Source organism: Danio rerio, chromosome 4 (assembly GCF_052040795.2).
Source record: "Danio rerio strain M-AB ecotype USA chromosome 4, GRCz13ab, whole genome shotgun sequence".
Classification (NCBI taxonomy): domain Eukaryota; kingdom Metazoa; phylum Chordata; class Actinopteri; order Cypriniformes; family Danionidae; genus Danio; species Danio rerio.
The window spans coordinates 4,650,949-4,669,416 of NC_141024.2; the positions used below are offsets into that span (position 1 = coordinate 4,650,949).

At 34.9% G+C, this 18,468-nt stretch overlaps 2 protein-coding genes across 21 annotated transcripts in view; one reads left to right on the plus strand and one right to left on the minus strand.

Annotated features, from left to right (window-relative positions):
• The window catches only part of cd9b (CD9 molecule b), a 142,369-nt gene that overhangs the window by 58,139 nt on the left and 65,762 nt on the right, over positions 1-18,468 (minus strand). For 3 of the 17 annotated variants that reach the window (XM_088649763.1, XM_088649757.1, XM_088649754.1), the window contains one exon: positions 6,607-6,757. The exons of the other annotated variants lie outside the window; for them this stretch is intronic. The gene's annotated coding sequence lies outside the window, so the exon portion shown is untranslated. The remainder of the gene's footprint in view (positions 1-6,606; positions 6,758-18,468) is intronic. 17 annotated transcript variants of the gene reach the window in all.
• The window catches only part of ano2b (anoctamin 2b), a 94,563-nt gene that overhangs the window by 25,156 nt on the left and 50,939 nt on the right, over positions 1-18,468 (plus strand). For 2 of the 4 annotated variants that reach the window (XR_015942096.1, NM_001327858.2), the window contains 8 exon segments: positions 3,077-3,132; positions 3,212-3,259; positions 3,340-3,404; positions 3,478-3,612; positions 4,084-4,244; positions 8,518-8,600; positions 9,086-9,166; positions 9,526-9,612. Coding sequence is in view for 2 of the 4 variants with exons in the window: in NM_001327858.2 (NP_001314787.1) it covers positions 3,077-3,132; positions 3,212-3,259; positions 3,340-3,404; positions 3,478-3,612; positions 4,084-4,244; positions 8,518-8,600; positions 9,086-9,166; positions 9,526-9,612 (716 nt within the window). In the remaining 2 variants the exon portion in view is untranslated. 4 annotated transcript variants of the gene reach the window in all.

Consider the following 18,468-nt stretch of genomic DNA (forward strand, 5'->3'; position numbering starts at 1 on the left):
CCAGAAGGTCACTGGTTCGAGCCCTGGCTGGGTCAGTTCGCATATCTGTGTGGAGTTTGCATGTTCTCTCGATGTTGTCATGGGTTTCCCTCACAGTCCAAAAAGAGATTCACTATAAGCAGGCCCGGCTCTAAGCAATTTGGCACCCTAGGCAAGATTTCAGGTGGCGCCCCGTCACATCACAGTAAATTCCACTGTATAGTCATAAGAAACTAAATAGCTTTTTGATCGACTACTACAAGCTGGGAAAACGTCAGATAAATATGCCAATGCAATTAGCATTAATGCTAAATAGATTTAATATTTACGCATTTGCTTGAGGAAGGAATGATGGGGGTTCTATTACTATTTTCCATAACATCTATGTCTTTCCATAACATTAGCTGACGTCAAAACTAGCAGATAGCACTATAGCTATTTATTGATTAGCAATCTGTCCAACGTTGGATGTAAAAAAATATGGGACAACAAATAGCTTCAAATTATAGAATACATAGCAAATATTAGAAAATACTGACAATAAAATAAAAGGTTTAGCCTATTAAAATCGATGACCTATACAGAAATTAAATAAAGCTATAAAATCTACTTCACTTTTAATTGTATTTGCATATTGATTAAAGTTACCATAGTTATTTAGTGAAGAGCAGCTAGTGAATCTCTCATTGTGATTTGCTTGATAACAGAGGTGTTAATGTAAGAATGCACAGATCTACTGTATAATGAATATCATTCGACTTCTTTAGTAACTGTTTGTGCTCATTTAAGAGAAAATTAGTTGTGTTTAAAATAAAACACGCAGGACAAAGCCAAAAAAAAAAGAAAGAAAAGAAGCACTTTTCCGACAGTCCCTTGCAAAGACCTCCGCTCAGCGCGAGCTCTCCCGGCTGAACGCATATTGGCGAGGGCTTAAATGGAGCAGTGGTCGTAATGTTGAGCGAAAAAAAAGAGAAAAAGACAGCTGTGAAACATAACCAGCTTTGCCTTTTTGTAGGAAACACACTTTAGATCTTTTTAGGGTAAGAGGTTTTTGAGTTATTGGCGTCTATCACTGAACTAGTCAGGAATACCGAAAACAAAATTAAATGAACCGCGCTCATTTCTGGCGCCCCCCTGGATGTACATCACCCTTAGCATTGGCCTATACTGCCTATGCCACGGGTCGGCCCTGACTATAGGTTTATTGAGTGAGCTAAATTGTCCATAGTGTGTGAATGAATGAGACTGTATGGTGTTTCCCAATCATGGGTTGCAGGTAGATTTTTTAAAGGGATAGTTCGCCTTAAATTAAAAATTATGCAATAGTTTATTCACCACTGTCTTGTTCTAAACATATTTGAGTTTCTTTCTACTGTTGTACACACAGTAAGATATTATTTTAAAGCTGGAACCCATTGACTTCCATCGTAATTTGTTGATGGATGACCGAACCAACATTGTTTGAAATTTTGTATTCTGTGTTCGACAGCAGAATGAAACTCATAAAGGTTCAAAAGCACATGAGGGGATGTAAATAATGAGGTATTTTAACTTTTTAAGTGAACAAACCCAGTACTTAATTTGAGTCGGATGTTCCTTCTGTTCCGTAAAATGTCAGATATTCGTGTTTTGTGTTCTGGTTTTAATTTTAACGAATCTGGCATTAACTTGTGCATGGTGAATAGGTGTGTGTGTGTGTGTGTGTGAGTGAGAGAGAGAGAGAGAGAGAGAATGTGAATGAGTGCAAGCGAAGGCTGTGCTGATTGTGTGTGTGTGTGTGTGTGTGTGTGTGTGTGTGTGTGTGTGTGTCTGCAGGTAGTCACAATGCGCAAGCTAAAGCAAAATTCACGTTTAACTATTGGCCCTCAACAATATTTTCAGCCAATCAGCTTATGTTTGGAATCAGTCTCATTGATTGGTGGTTGTTGTTTTGCGCTCAGTGAGCAGCGAAAATAAATAACGACATAATGGCCTACCTGAATAATATTTGTATTTTTAAAATGACAAAGAGGCAGTCACGCATTTTTTCATTTATTTTTTTAACATTTTTTCTCATGTACATTTTTAAAACCAAGAGTAAATCTGATAATGAGCCTGATCAAATGAGATCTCAAGAAGGTGAACCTGCGTGAATGGATCAGGATAGCAGGAAGCAGAAGCAAAGCGATCTCAAGTCAGCCAGACAACATGCCAGAAGAGGTAACGGTGGGCTCTTCTTGTAGCAGTCAGTACCTAGATGGGAGACCACATGGGAAAGCTAGGTGGCTGTTGGAAGAGGTGTTAGTGAGACCAGCAGGGGAGCCCAACTTGTGGTCTGTGTGAGTCCTAATGCTCCAGTATATTGACGGGGGCTCCATGCTGCTCAGTGAGCACCGTCTTTCAGATGAGACGTTAAACCAAGGTCCCGACTCTCTGTGGTCATTTAAAATCCTTGGATGTCCTTCGAAAAAAAAAAAAAAAAAAAAAAAAAGAGTAGGGGTTTAACCCTGGCCTACTGGACAAATCTGCCCACTGGCCTCTGTCTATCATGGCCTCCTAACCATCCCCATATCATAATTGGCTTCATCTCAATTGTCTCCTCTCCACCAATCAGCTGGTGTGTGTTGTGGGATCTGGGGCAATATGGCTACCGTTGCGACATCCAGGTGGATGCTGCACACTGGTGGTGGATGAGGAGATTCCCCCAATGTGTTAAGCGCTTTGAGTGTCCATAAAAAGCACTATATAAATCTAAGGAAATTATTATTATTATTATTAGACTGAGTGAATCATTTAATTATGTGTTATTCACTTGGCACACGTGAAGTGAACTGAATGGTGATTGTTCATACGATAGCTACATGTTTTTATTATCAATGACTGACCTCTAATCTAATATATGACACTAAATAATTATAGACCGTTCGGAAATGTGATGCTTTTTTTGCGCTATCATCGTTTAATGACGTCATGTTCAGGGAAAACTGAAACTGTTTGTTGGACGTCGGTCACGCTAACTTTAATCTCCTGGTTTTGTTTCAGGAATTATTAGTTTACAAATTAAGCACTGAACTAACCTCTTTAGGTCACTCTCTCTCTCTTGTTTTTTGCATTTCAGGTATCACCACACTCATAGCTAACGGGGTTTATGATTCAGCATTCCCATTGCACGATGTGAGTTGATTTTCTTTAAATGTTTGGCCTTTCTTTTTCCTTCCAGGTTAACTCGAAATGAGTTTTTCTATGATTTCAGGGTGACTTCCACTCCTCTGGACAAGCCGAGGGAAAAAACGAAAGACAAGTATGTTGCTACCACAATGCCTTTCAATGCAAATAATCAGAAGCGATTGCATGATTCAATTCTATGGGTTTGTGTTGCAGCTGTTACATGACGAATGGGCAAGATATGGTGCTTTTTACAAGTATCAGCCGATCGATCTCATCAGGTAAACATTTATGACCAATTTCCACCAGATTTTGCACATATACTTTGCACACACTCTCATGTTTGATCTTTAGGAAGTACTTTGGCGAGAAGATTGGTCTGTACTTTGCCTGGCTTGGTGTGTATACTCAGCTTCTGATCCCTGCATCTGTGGTGGGCATTATCGTCTTCTTCTACGGCTGGGCCACTGTGGAAACCAACGTACCTAGGTATGTGCCAATAAAACCTACCGAGGGCTGGGCACGGGTCCCTGTTGTGGGTGGACACGCGGCAGCTGCCATCCTGGGAGTAACCGACTGTGATTATAATATTCCACTGATATTAAAGCGATAATTAGAATCAAGGAGCATTGCGTCTGATTCATGGGATTAATTTATGCTAGAATTGCAATTCAGCATGCAATTGCTTTCGATGCATCCCAGGGGAGCACAGAGAGTTTTGTGATGCTTTTAAATGTCAGTACACACTGAACCAGACTGTTTTTTCTAGATAGATGGTTCAGTCTATGTTTTCACAGAGGTCACAAGATGAAATAGTGTTGCATTTTTAATTGATACTTTAGACATTGGGCCATGCTGATGGATGAACACACTGCACCATATCAAGGCCATCATTAATTTATTTCCTTGCTGGACTGTCGCATGACCGTGTCTAATTTTGTGTGTGTGTGTGTTTTCCAGCCAAGAGATGTGTGACGAGACTCAGAACTTCACTATGTGTCCGCTCTGTGATCGGGTGTGTGACTACTGGCAGCTGAGCACAGCGTGCGGTACGGCACGTGCCAGCCATCTCTTTGACAACCCGGCCACCGTGTTCTTCGCCATCTTCATGTCCCTCTGGGGTACGACCTAAAATCCCTCTCGTTTCATTATCTTGCTGTCTATTGTTATATTACAAGTTTGGGTCTCATTTTATATTAAGTGGCCTTAACTACTATGTTCTTGCATCAAAACATAAATATAATGCACTTACTGTATTCATAATGAATTGCAGAACACTACTAGTGGGATGCAGGCAGGGTTAGGGACAGGTTTGGTAGTGTGGGTAGGTTTAAGGGTGGGTTAAGGTGTAGGAGATAGTCAACAGTGTAATTAAAGATGTAATTACATGCATGTATTGAATCAATCATAAGTACAATGTAAATAATGTATTTACACAATAAGTGTAATTAAGTGCATATTAGTTAAGGTCACTTAATATAAAGTGGGAGCTGGTGTAGTCATGCAATTCTTGGATCAGAATCAGAAACAGATTTATTGCCAAGGATCTGATTTTTCGTGGAAGTACAACTCATAAATCATATCTTAGAAATGTAAATGTTTTTAATTTTAGGCAACATAGTAAGCAATATAGGCTCATTCTAAAAGCCCTATATACGTTTCTGGAGATCATGAATTATATAGCCAAAGGTACATATGACTGCATTTCACCTGTAAAATGAATGCTACGGGGTGGTATGATGCTGTTTCTTTTAGTGTTTACCAGCTGACCGATTACCTTCGTATGGACAGTTTTCTCGCTGATACCACTTTGTCCAGTTAGCTCGCCAAGTATGTCAATGGAGTTGAGACACAGAGAGGAGTAGACCACGTCGATGGGTTTTGAGTTCGGTTAGGAACAGTTCTAGAAAGACAAAAACAGAATTCATTCATTCATTTTCTTGTCGGCTTAGTCCCTTTATTAATCCAGGGTTGCCACAGCGGAATGAACCGCCAACTTATCCAGCAAGTTTTTTATGCAGTGGATGCCCTTCCAGCCGCAACCCATCCCTGGGAATATTATTATTATTATTAGTAGTAGTAGTTTTCTTAATAATAATAATAATAATAATAATAATGCTATTATTATTAATATTATTATTATTAGTAGTAGTAGTAGTAGGAGAAGAAGTAATAGTAATAGTAGTAGTAAAATAATGATAATTAAATAACAACAACTGTTATTATTATTATTATTATTATTAAAATAACAATAAACATTATTATTCAAAAACTAAAATAAAAAATTAAATAACTGTGAGAATGTGGTAAAGTCTGAAAACGCAGTAAAAAAATAAGGTGAGGGCTTTTCTTGATTTCCTTTTAAAACTGTGGTAAGGGGGTGGGCGGGTCTATCTGTGTTTTTGAAAATACTATTGGTTGGGTTTAGGGTAGGAGGTGGGTAGGTCAGTCGATCAGTCAGTCAATCGGCAAAATTAGTAATTTTACAGTTTATTTCCTGTAGCTGGGGTGCCGAAAAAAGTTAAATAATGACCGTTAATTTACTGTTAAAAAAAACGACATTAAACTACAGAAATTTACCGTAAAATACCAGACTATAAGTTACAGAAATTTCCTTAAATATACATTTCTGTAATTCAACTTCTGTTATTTTCTGGTAAATTTCTGTATCTTAATAGCCATTATTTTATGGTTTTCTTTCAGCACCCCATTTTTTTTACCAGGCAGATTTGTGCTATTTTCATGCTAAAAGTGTGTGAATTTATGCAGAATGATTGTGAGAATATTGTAGTTGAAAACTAATAATAATAATATATACATTTTTAGGTAGGGCTGCACGATAGATTGCTTTAGTATAGATATAAAAATGTGCGCATCCACAATAGTCACATATCACAGTAAAATGTATGCAGTGTTGAGTCTGGATTATAGTTGACCAGGAGATTTGTGGCAGACTTCAACCATAGCAGAGTGAAAGTCAATCATTTGGGACTTTGTAAGAATTTCAAGAGAGTTTACAACATTCATGAACAATAAACTGTACCATTTGTAGCCTTAATAAAGAGGAGTTTTACTGAATTAAATATATTGAAGACCTATCGAGTGTCATCAAGTCTAATAGCTGATGACTGCTTCTCACTCAGGGCTGTTTATGCTAATGAGATCCTCACTAATGGGCGGGGCTTTCCCCCTCTGATGACACTTACAAAGGGAAAATCTCAATCAAAGTTTTTCTGCTGACTGTTTTTATCAAGTGTGATTATAAGGAATAAAATCAATACATTTTTACTATTAGAGGCTGGATATAGCCACACAACTGTGTTTCAACCGCTTATGAGAATGATTTCTGCATAATAGTTCCCCTTTAAAAAGCATCCATTCCTCAGCATTTAGCCGTTTCTGAACACAAGACTTGAAGGCTCTAGTTTAGATGTGCTATTCAGTCATGTCGAATATGAGACCAGCCTGAGCGGCCAGCTTTACCGTGCATTAAAGTGCTGCAGTCTCCATAGTGATGGAGTTAAAGAGATGTTGAATAGCCAGAGAGTAATGTTACATCTTTCTGTCACTGCCTGTGTCCCGGGGCCTGGCTGATGGAGGCATTCAATTCCTGACACTGCCTCGTCATTGGCACCTGCGTGGGGTAGCAGAAGCTATACATTATTACTCATACAGAAACCCCCAGCAGTGCGTAGAGAGAGTACATCTGTCCGTATGTAAACATTGAAATGCATCGATGGCCATTCATTCCGGTTTCAAAGCACATGCACTGTCTATGACTTTGCTGTTTGGCCTAGTCATAATTTAAAGGGATAGTTCACCAGAAAATAAACACTTCGCTATTATTTACATGATCCTGCTTTCTTCTTGGTCTTTGTGCTCGTATTTTTTCCGTGCCACAACCTATTAGCTGTCATGGTTACCTTAATTCAGTTCTACAGTGATTAATTGTCTTTTTAGCTTGTTAGCCTTTTGTTTGTCCTTTATTTTTAAGCCCCTTTGTTTCAGTCTCTGTTTGTCCATCATTGTTAGCTCGATGTTTGCAGAGTCTGCAGTGCGTATGCTTTCTGTTTGTTTAGCTCAGCTTTTTGATTTTGACTTTTTTGGATTTGAATCAAACCTCTGACTGTATTTGCATACACTTTTGTGACACTTCTGTTCCATAGGGGTTTTGCTTACATAGCCATATCCGGAGCTAGCACAATTGATAAACTGACATTAATTGAAAAATATTATTTGATCATACGTCAAATGGCTTTAGAAGACCACACACCAGCTGATTGGTGGTGATTGAGAGGAGACAGTGATGAAGCCAATTATGATATGGGCAACCCAGGCTCATTCTGAAAACGTAGTCCTGCCGACGTTTCTGTAGACTGCGAAATACGTTAAAGGAGTTACGTATTTGTGCAGTTTTTGCTTTTTCGTTTTTGCTTTCGCGAATGCGCGAGAGGCCGCTGTGTGCGCTTTTTTACATCTCGAATGTCTCTTGTCACCTGCGCTGTTCTCGTGTAAAGCCACCGGAGGCCCCTGTCAAGCGACCGTCTGTCTGACTGACTGAATGATTGACTGATTGACTGGGCGACCGGGCGACCGGCCAATCGGCCGACCCACCCTCCTCCTCCTTCCCTAAACCCAACCGGTTTTATCAATTGCCCTGTTTGTCCGCCCGCTTGCTTCCTTAAACCCAAAACGATTTACAAAAGCTGTCCTGAAAAAGAAAAGCCCTCGTCTGATTTTTACCTCGTTTTCAGATTTCACCACACTCTCCCCCTATTATGAACTGGTTCACTTTGTTGTTTGGATTCTGTTTTTGTCTCACCTGATTTCTGGAACCGCTTCTCCCCGGACTCGAAACCGGTCATCACTGTCATTTTGGTCAGCTCCTCTCTGCGAGGTAACTGGACAAACTGGTTGCAGCGGGAAAGTTTTTTTTGGGTAAACCTTCCCTCTAATGCCAAGAAAAGTGACCACATATGAGCCGTTTGGAGGTTATAGTATGCAATTTTATAGAAGTGAAGTGAGTATTGGAAAGTATGGCTACCCACACTCAAGGTTAGATTGGGGCAGATTTTGAATAAATAATTTTATTTTACAGAAAAATAAACTTATAATGGCTTTGGAACAGCTTAAGGTGCTCATTTTGGGGTTGAACTATCCCTTTAAATCGCAAGAAAAGTTGCCACGTGAGCTGTTTGGAGGTTATAGTATGCGAAGTGAAGTGGGTATTGGAAAGTATGGTTGCCCACACTCCAAATTGGTTAGATTTTCCTGTCAAAAACATCACATAACAAGACAATCTAGGACATCAAGGACGGTCTTTGTTAGCAAATGACAAATATCTTGTTCCTTGTATGCATCATCATCATCATCTCTCGCTCTCTCTTTCTTTAGCTGCGATGTTTCTGGAGCACTGGAAGCGCCGACAGATCAGCCTGAACTATAGCTGGGATCTGACAGGCATGGAGGAGGAGGAGGTACATTCACACACGCACACAGTCACATTACGTTACTCACTAGCGTCCGCATAGTGTCTGGATTACAGCGCAGTGGCTGATTTCAATGACGCAGTGTTGGCTTGACACTGACCGACTGAAAATGACTAATGCCGCTGACTGTTATATGCTGCGACGCAATGGTGGCGTCCCTATCCGAAAGTATTAACACTGTGTGTGTATGTCCCCCCCCCAAAAAAAAAATGGACTCACCAATATCACTTGTTGTTTCTCTGAATGCACTCTTTCCCGGCAGGAAAAGGCGAAGGTTTGGGTGTGATTTGTTTTTAACGTTTGAAACTCTCTCTGCTCTTTGAGATGTTGAGTCTGACTGTGCGTTTTGATCTGGATTTGTTTTTATTTTTAAGCTGTTTGATTGGTTTGAATCTCCTCTATCTCCATTTATCTTCCAGGAGAGTTGAATACACTTGCCTTTTCTTTTTTTTTTTGTCCCCGTCCCTCCTTAGGAGCATCCCAGACCCAAATACGAAACCATCCTCCTTCAGAAGAGGCAGAGGAAGAAGAAAAACAAGAAGAACAAAAACGAGGTGGGCAGGCGGCTTTTCTGCATAATGCATCTCATTAATGGCTCCATCTAAATATATATGGGTTTTTCTTTCGGCTTCTGGCTTAAGGAGGAATGAGCAAATGCTTTATTGAGAAGAAAGAAAAAAAAAACGATGGTTATAGGGGCAGAGATGAGAGGGTGCCAAATGCTGTGGGCCTTTTTTTTTTTTTGCACTGCATTCCCATCATGCATTTCGTTGGCCTGAAGCATTTGGCACTGGTGCTTTGGGGCTCGTAGGCTGCGCTTTTGCGTTGGTGATGCCGGAGAAAAAGAAAAAGGAAGCAGCTCTGGTTTATTTAGATGTGCGATTGTGTGACGGTTCAGATCTGTGTGTTCCAGCCTGAGAGAGTTGTGGACGAGAGCGGGGAACTGGGCAAGGACAAATGGAGGCAGAGGTTACTGTCAGCCATGGCTGCTGGGAATCCGGTAAATGGTGCTCTCTCTCTCTCTCTCTCTTTTTTCTATCTCTATTTCTCTCTCTCATTCTCACCTCGATCTCTCCAGAGCCTTGTTTCCACCTGCTTGTGCTACAGTTTCTGTATAGAGCTCCCTAGTTGTGAGGCTGGAAGGTTTTTCTTCTCCTGTAATGGTGTGTGACAGCAGCCTGACCCAGCAATCTAACGCTGTTTTCATTTAGAAAGTCCTTCTAGTTGTATTTAAAAGGCAAGACACTACAGGTCAAAACAAATGTTTTTAATCATTTTTGTTCATGCACCAGTCAATATTGGGCTGTCTAGATTTTTATATAATGCTAGACTACTAGAAGGAACACATCCCAAATAGACTTTTAAGTTTCGTTTTAAGTGTTAAGTGTTCGTTTTATTGCAAGGCATCTATTTACATCTGATTTAAATGACAATATATTGCTTTAAACTCGGGTTGCATGGTGGCTCAGTGGTTATTCCAGCATATGCTTACGTTAAACTCACCTAAAACAGCTTGTGTCATTTATAAAATTAAGTTAGAACATAATTAACTTAGTTAATTAAGTTACAATGGCCTAAAAATTATGCTGTCAGGACTAATTGATCATATAAGTTTTTACAGTGTGTATTTGTTTTGGTTTTGTTAGTTGATGCTATTTCTTTGTGTTTATTGGATTTGTGATAGCAACATCTAATGACTGTAACTAACACTGTTGGGAAGGGGAAGGGAAAGCGGATGTTAAATAAGACGTAAAAATGTGATTGAAAACTGATTGTACTTTCATATAATTGAGGAAAATTACAAATCTGAGTCATAAAAAAAGTATTGCTCCAAACATATGCTGGAATAAAACAAGCTCAAAACATACGCTGGAATAGTTGGTGGTTCATTTCACTGTGGCAACCCCTGATAAATAAGGGACTAAGCCAAAGGAAAATTAATGAATGAATGCTTTAAAATCTCAAAATTACTTTTTCAAATGCTGCAAAATTGAATCAAGATTATTCGCATCCAAAAGAAAAGTTTGTTTTGACATATATTTATTATGTTGGTGTGTATATTTATTATATGCATGTATATATTTGAGAAAATTATTATTTATATGTAGATAATATATATATATATATATATATATATATATATATATATATATATATATATATATATATATATATATATATATATATATAATAAATATAAATTAAATATAAATTTAATAGAGATGCACTGATTGCAATTTCTTGTCTGATTCTGATTTCTGATTTTTTCCTAAGTGGGACCTGCCAATACTGATTTTTTTGCTGATTCAGATTTTAAAAAGGAAATGATAATACTACTACTACTATTACTACTACTACTAATAATAATAATGATAACATTTTTATGAAAAAAATAAACATCACATCTCCCTCAAGCTGCATTAATAACATTTAAAAACATTAAGAGTCCTGAAAACATTATTTTTTCTGCTTTGTTTACATTATTTTCTGATTTAATGGGTAAAAAAAAGGTAAAAGATACACACACGTGTGGAATTTACAAAAATTGAAAGTTTTTAAGGCCCCAAATTAGATAGTGTAGCTTAATTGCTTCATTGTGTAATAAATTAAATAAATAAATGTAATATATTGACAGCTCTACTTCACAGCAAAATCCTGAGTAAATTTGACTCAGTTTAGATAGCACTTGGTCCCTCTCTAAATTGAGGTAAAGTTACTCAAGTAATGAGACAATGAAAGGATTGATCTGGTGATGATTGAGCACTGATGATGAACACTTGCTGATAATAAACAAACACAAAACTACAACAGACTTCAGTCACAGCCTTAGATGAAATCAGCAGAGATATAATACATTGAATCTCTCAAAATCTCAGCAGAGGATCATTAGGCAACTAGACAAACAGCAGCCTTATTACCAAACTGTTTCCCCCTATTTAAAGAGGGACCAAATTCTCTCTGAACTATATTTTGCTGTGTTGCAATACATTTTCTTTTCTTTGAGTAATCAATGAGTTGTGAAAGTAATATGATATTCACAGTTCGTTGTTTTATACCTGTAGAGTCTTGCCTTCAGTGTGGACTCATTTCTCTCTCACTCTGCCCTCTATCGTACTCCCATTTCTCTGTCAATGGCAAAACAGAATGACTTGCAGCCAATCCACACCACTGTAGTGCGAGAATCGGAGCCCGTTTAATTTCTAAATGGCTCTTTTGTCTGTCAGAGGGGCTCGGTTGTGTGTGGTGGTCAAAACGGGGTCAGAAATACAGCCGTCTCTCGCTACTCTATAATCCTCTCGCTGCAGGACCTGAACGCCAGCTTAATACAATTGGATCTCATCAAGTTCGTAACCCGATGTTAGTCACGTCGTTACAACACTAAAGGGTTTCTTGTCCTCGTATCAAGGTTCAAGTGTTATGTCATCGATCTGTTCAGTGATAAATATACCGCAGGTCAGGATATTAAAGAACGCACATGCTCGGGAAATAAATATGTTGTCCAGGAAGGTTTCAGTTGTTCCTGTTAGTCGCACATTAGGTGTGATCCTTGGAGATTTGAGCATTTCTTTTGGAAAATAGCATGCGTTTGACGTCATTGCTTGAGGCTGATGAATTGTACACATTAAAAAAAAGCGATTATTTACTTTACTTACACCGCTGGGTTCCACACAATCGATGTGTGTTTAGGTAACATGAAGGAATTAAGTTAAATTAGTAGTTTTTTTTTATTTTTTTATTAGGTTTTACAAATTTTAAGTGGATTAAACATAAAACAATTAGGTGTCCCCCTCAAAAAAATCTCAAGAATTGTGTTGTTTCAGCTTATTTTAATTAATTAGTTTGAACAAACCACAATTGTCATTTGTTTGAGTGTAAAAAAGTGAGTAAACCTGTTGCCTTAAAAGCGACAACTTGGCTTTTCTTAAAAGAAACAAACAAGTTAACATGTTGTAACCTATAAAAAATTAAGTCAACTTAACAGTTCTTGATCTTTTTTGTAAATACTAATATTTTGTGTAAGAAAGGGCAGTAAAGGTTGTACTGCTTGCCGAAATGAAGACCATTCAATACACTGTAAAAAGTGATTAGCTACTTAAAGCGAGTAAACCAATTGCCTAAAAAAAAACAAGTTGACTTTACAAAATTAAATGAAGTAAACCCTTTGAAACTTGGAACTGTTAAGCTGACTTCATTTTATTATTATGCAAGTTGTATTCACTTTCAAAAATAAAATTAAACTAATCATTTTTTCCAATACACATTAATTATATGTTTTTTTTTCCAGACTCCAGTATGTCTTTTAAAGTCAATACAGGCTATATAGATTTTATAGACTTAATGAAGCACCAAATATGTAATATTGTCATAACTGCAGTAATTATTTGAAAAGAGACATGCTGAAATAGTTTTTCATTGTGAAAAAAGGATAAGTTGACTTTAGAAGAAGCTACAATAAGCATAATTAAGTAAGCTTAACAGTTCCAAGTTATAATGGGTTTACTTACATTATTTTTGTCAAGTCAACTTGTTGCTTTTAAGGCAATTGCTTTACTCACGTTAAGTAACTAATTACTTTTTACAGTGTATACACTGAAAAAAATGATGTCTGCAAAATTGTTGCAAATAATTTATATGGGTTGATATTAATCAAACAAATTAAGTTTAGTAGTGTTCAACTTAATTAGTTTGTTTAAATTCAACCCAAATAAATTATTTTATTTTTATTAACCCCTTAACTTAAAACAATTTAGTAAATCCAAGGAATCATCTTTGAATAGTTTTCTTTTCAATGTAGATAAATCACTCATGTGCATGTTTTACAGTTCATACATTTAGTCACTGTTATATTTTAATCTGCTTTGTTGGTTCAGTTCTCTAAGTGTGAAAAATAAGAGATGTTTGGAGAGATATATGATCCTGGGAGGAAAAATAACAGGGAGAAAACAGATGACAATGGCTCAGACAAGATTTGAGTATAGATGAGTGTGTCCATCCCATCTTATAAACCAAGAGTTTTATCTTCTCCCTTCTGGTATTCGATGCAGAACTGCTATTAGTAAAACAAATCAGTCCAAACTTTCATTTATCCCCTCAGCTGTAAAGTTTTTATAATTAGGGTAGATTTGTTTTGGGAAATTAATAAAGACTAACTAACTATTCTTTTTATTTAATCATTTCTTATTTTTCAATTTCATTTATTCAATTCTTTTGTCTTCAATAATGTGACAGTAGCATCAGTTTACACATTTTTACAACTGGTTTTAACGCCTGCTTTCCCTTCGCCTCCCTAACAGTGTTAGTTACAGTCATTAGATGTTGCAATCATTAATCTAATAAACAGATAAATAATATAAACTAAACAAAGAAAAAAACACATACAAAAATGATAACAATTAAAACAATAATTAATAAACAAATAATAAAGAAATAAACAGTAAATAAGTAAATATATAAGTAAATGAACAAATAAATAAACAAATAAACAGATAGACAAATAAATAAATAAACAAACAAATAAATAAATAAATAAATAAATAAATAAATAAATAAATAAAACTAAATACATAAAAATAAATAAATAAATAAATAAATAGTTGCATTGAAAGCGACAAGTTGATAAAAAAAAACAAAAAAAAAACAAGTTGACCCGTTGTAACTTATAAAATTCAGGCCAACTTAGGTTACATTTTTTAAGCTGTTTTAAGTCAGTTTAACATAATATAAGTTCAATGGACTCATAAGGTTAATTTGATTCAGCTTTAAAATGAAGGGCAACCAGAATTTTTTTACAGTACACATACAAAAATATTTATTACAAAACAATAATAATAGTTGCGGTAAAAGCTACATGTTGAAAAAAAAAAGTGAACACGTTGTAACTTTAAAAAAAATTAAGTTAAGTCAACTGAACAGTTTTAATTATGCACATACAGTGTAAAAAAGCAATTAAAGTAAGCAAACCTATTACAATTACAAGTTGATTGTAATTAAAATGTTTCGTATTTTGTCACGGTGGCGCAGTGGGTAGCACATTCGCCTTACAGCAAGAAGATTGCTGGTTCAATCCCAGGCTGGATTTCGCGGTGGCGATCCCTGAATATTAAAGGGACTAAAGGAAAAAGAAAATGAATGAATGAATGTTTTGTATTTCTGTTGTAACTTAAAGCTATTAAGTACACTTAATTTAGTTTTTATAATTATGCACATAGTTATTTAACTTAATCATTTTAAGGCAATGTTTTAAACATATTTTTAAAAGTAAAACCAACTAATCGCTTTTTAGTGTAGTCACTTAATCCTTTTAAGGCAATGTTTACACACTTTTTTTAAGTCAACTAATTGCTTTTCATAGTGCATAAAGTGTAATCAGACCAATAAATTGGGAGTTTATAAATAATGTGGCTTGTAGATGCCACCATCTAATCGCTTATTACAGTGTAGTTAATTTACTTTATCATTTTAAGGCAATAAGTTGACTCACTTTTTGAAGTAGTCAACTATTGCTTTTTACAGTGTATGAAGTGTGATAAGAAAATAATAAGACCAATAAAGTGAGAGTTTATACATAACGTGGCATCCCTATAGCCCTGTTTTTCTCTCTGTGTTTGTGTGTATGTGGTGTTACGAGTCCAACTGTGTTAGTAGTTCAAGCTTCTTAAGGTTTTTCCCAAGGGTTTGTACAACAGTAATCCTGGTTTAAAGGCAAGTCTGAACTCACTGTGGGGCTCTTAAAGATTACTATTATGATTTTTAAATAATGTTTCAAATAAATCAGAATCTTGAATCTCTTGGGGATTAAAATGTCTACTGACTGCTACAGTAGAAGAAACTGTTTTGGATTTGCAGAAGATTATAATATTTGTGGCATTAAATTGTGGATGGTAAAAGAGTAGTAGGATTAAAGGCAGGCAGTATACTGTTAAAACAGATATAGTGTTTCTTCCTGCTTTTTTAAATAAGTTGAGTTTTTATTTAAAAATATAAATCAGTAAACAAATAAAATAAATAAATAAATAAAGCAATTAAGCAAATACATAAAAAAGTAAATAAACAAATAAAGAAAAAATAAAGAAGTAAATAAAAATAAATAAATAAATAAATAAATAAATAAATAAATAAAAATAATAAATAAATAAATAAAATAAGACGGCTCTTTCAGCTGTGGTGGTCCCGGAAAAATCAGGGACTAAGCCAAAAGAAAATGAATTAATTAATGAAATAAATAAATAAATAAATAAATGAATAAACAAAGCAAATGAATAAAAAAGTAAATATGCAAATAAAGAAAGAAAGAAGTAAATAAATAAATGAGGTAAATAAGCAAATACATAAAGAAATAATTTAAATAAGCAAACAAATAAGAATAAATAAACAAAAAGTAAATAAAAAAAATAATAAAATAAATAAATAAATAAATAAATAAATAAATAAATAAATATTTTTAAAAAATAAGGCAGCTCATTCAGCTGTGTTGATCCTGAAAAAAATCAGGAACTAAGCCAAAAGAAAATTATTGAAATAAAAAAAAAAAAAATTAAATAAATAAATAATCTGAAAACTTTATTTGCAGATATTTGCCACATTAAAAAAGCCATTTAATTTTGATGCCTAACTAAACTTTAGATTTGATTTACGAAAGGTACTGTGTTTGTACTGTAAATCAAGATTGTAAAATATTGAGAAAGAAGATTGCTGGGCTGCACACTATCGTTTCAGCATCAATAATGCAATTAGTATATCTGCAATATTCATATCGCAAGAAATGTAATGTTGAGTCTGAATTGAAGTTGACCAGGAGTTACAGGATTGAATTTATTAATTGTATTGAACGACTGTAATTAATTAATTTATGCCAAAAAAAAAAAAAAAACTTCAAAAAATCTTGTTTCTAGTCCAAATATCCTCATTTCAAAGTGAAAACAATATTATTTACTTACTTAAACATTTGCTTTTTGGTTGATCTAAGAGAGATATTTGGACTAGAAACAAGAGCAAGCAAAGCATTTTTATGCACTATGATTATTCAATTTATGCAATTAAATACTACTAGACTGCCCAGAAATCTGTCAAATAGAGCTATTCAAACCATCTTGTGAAGCCATCGCAATATTTATTGCAAATAATAAAAAATAAATAAAATAAATTGCATTATCAGATTTTTCCAATATCGTGCAGGCCTATTTTGCCGTGTAACTATTAACAAGATATCCCTTTAATATCCAATCTGTATTTGCACATTATATAATCCCTTTTACTGAAAACTGTTAGAAAATATTGATTTACTTGAAAAGCAAAACAATGTATGACAGTAAGTATATTTTTTGGCCTGTGCTACCAAAGTTCACCTATTGTTTATCTTTTCAGCCTAGAACTCAAGATTTATACTTGAAAAAATACTGCTGATACTACTAAAAAATAAAAAATCTACTGTATGTTCTGACAAAAATATATTTAAATAATAAGAATATTTTTATAATATAACTTTGTGACCATTATAAAACTGTAAATGTTTTAAAACAACTATTAATAACATTTAAAATATCTTTAATGTTTTAAAAATAGTGTTGTGAACTGTCTAGAAAACGTCCTGTTAGTTGGAAATGTCCTTCAACATTTTGTCTTTTAGATGTCTTTCCCACTGGAACAAAAGAAAGGTTCAGCTATAATATTAGCAGTACCCGAAACCATTATGTTTCCATTTATATGCAGGTCAAAGACGAGACGTCCCATTTTAGTGTCTGAATCAGAGTAAAATTACCAAAGTAATTTAACTTACATAGAAAGCACATTAAAGCATGTGACATGCCAACTTTAAAGTTTCTTGAAACTGTTCATTATGGTGTAACATTTACAAAACTAAAACAGCGTACACCATAATCCTGACTTGTAATTATTAAAATATATACAAAAAAAGCTATTTAAGTATTTAATGTGGCAAAACCTGATGGGTAAAACCTGGTGGTTTAAAGTAAAATACTCTTTTAAAATGAGAATTAAAGGGATAGTTCACCCAAAAAATCTAATTCAGCCTCAGGTGGTATCAAACCATTATGAGTTTCTTTATTCTCCAGAACAAAAAATATTATACTTTGAAGAGACCTAAAAGCCATTAACATCAGGAAAAACAAATACTATGGAAGTCAATGGTTACAGGTTTCCAACATTCTTCAAAACTTCTTTTGTGTTCAACAGAAAAAAAGTAAATGAGTTTCTTTATTCTCCAAAAAACAAAAGTTCCTGATAGTCACTAACTTCAATGGTATAGAAAAACACAAATACTATGGAAGTCAATGGTTACAGGTTTCCAACATTATTCAAACGTTTTTCTTTTATGTTTAACAGAAAAAATAAATTAGTGTTTTTATTCTCCAGAACACAAAATAATATATTTTAAAGAAACCTGAACGCCATTAACTTCAATAGTATAGAAAAGACAAATGCTATGGAAGTCAATGGTTACAGGTTTCCAACATTCTTCAAAACGTCTTCTTTTAATGTTTAACAGAAAAAAAGAAATGTGTTTTTTATTCTCATTCATTCACTTTCCTTTCTGCTTAGTCCCTTTATTAATCTGGGGTCGCCACAGCGGAATGTACCGCCAACTTATCCAGCATCTGTTTTACGCAGCGGATGGCCTTCCAGCTGCAACCCATCACTGAGAAACACAGTGTTTTTAATCTCCAGAACACAAAAGCATATATTTTGAAGAAACCTGAAATCTATTAACTTTAATAGTATAAGAAAAACAAAATACTATTGAAGTCAATGGTTACAGGTGTTCAACATTCTTCAAAACGTCTACTTTTGTGTTCAACAGACAAAAAAAAAAAGAAATTAGTTTCTTTGTTCTCCTAAA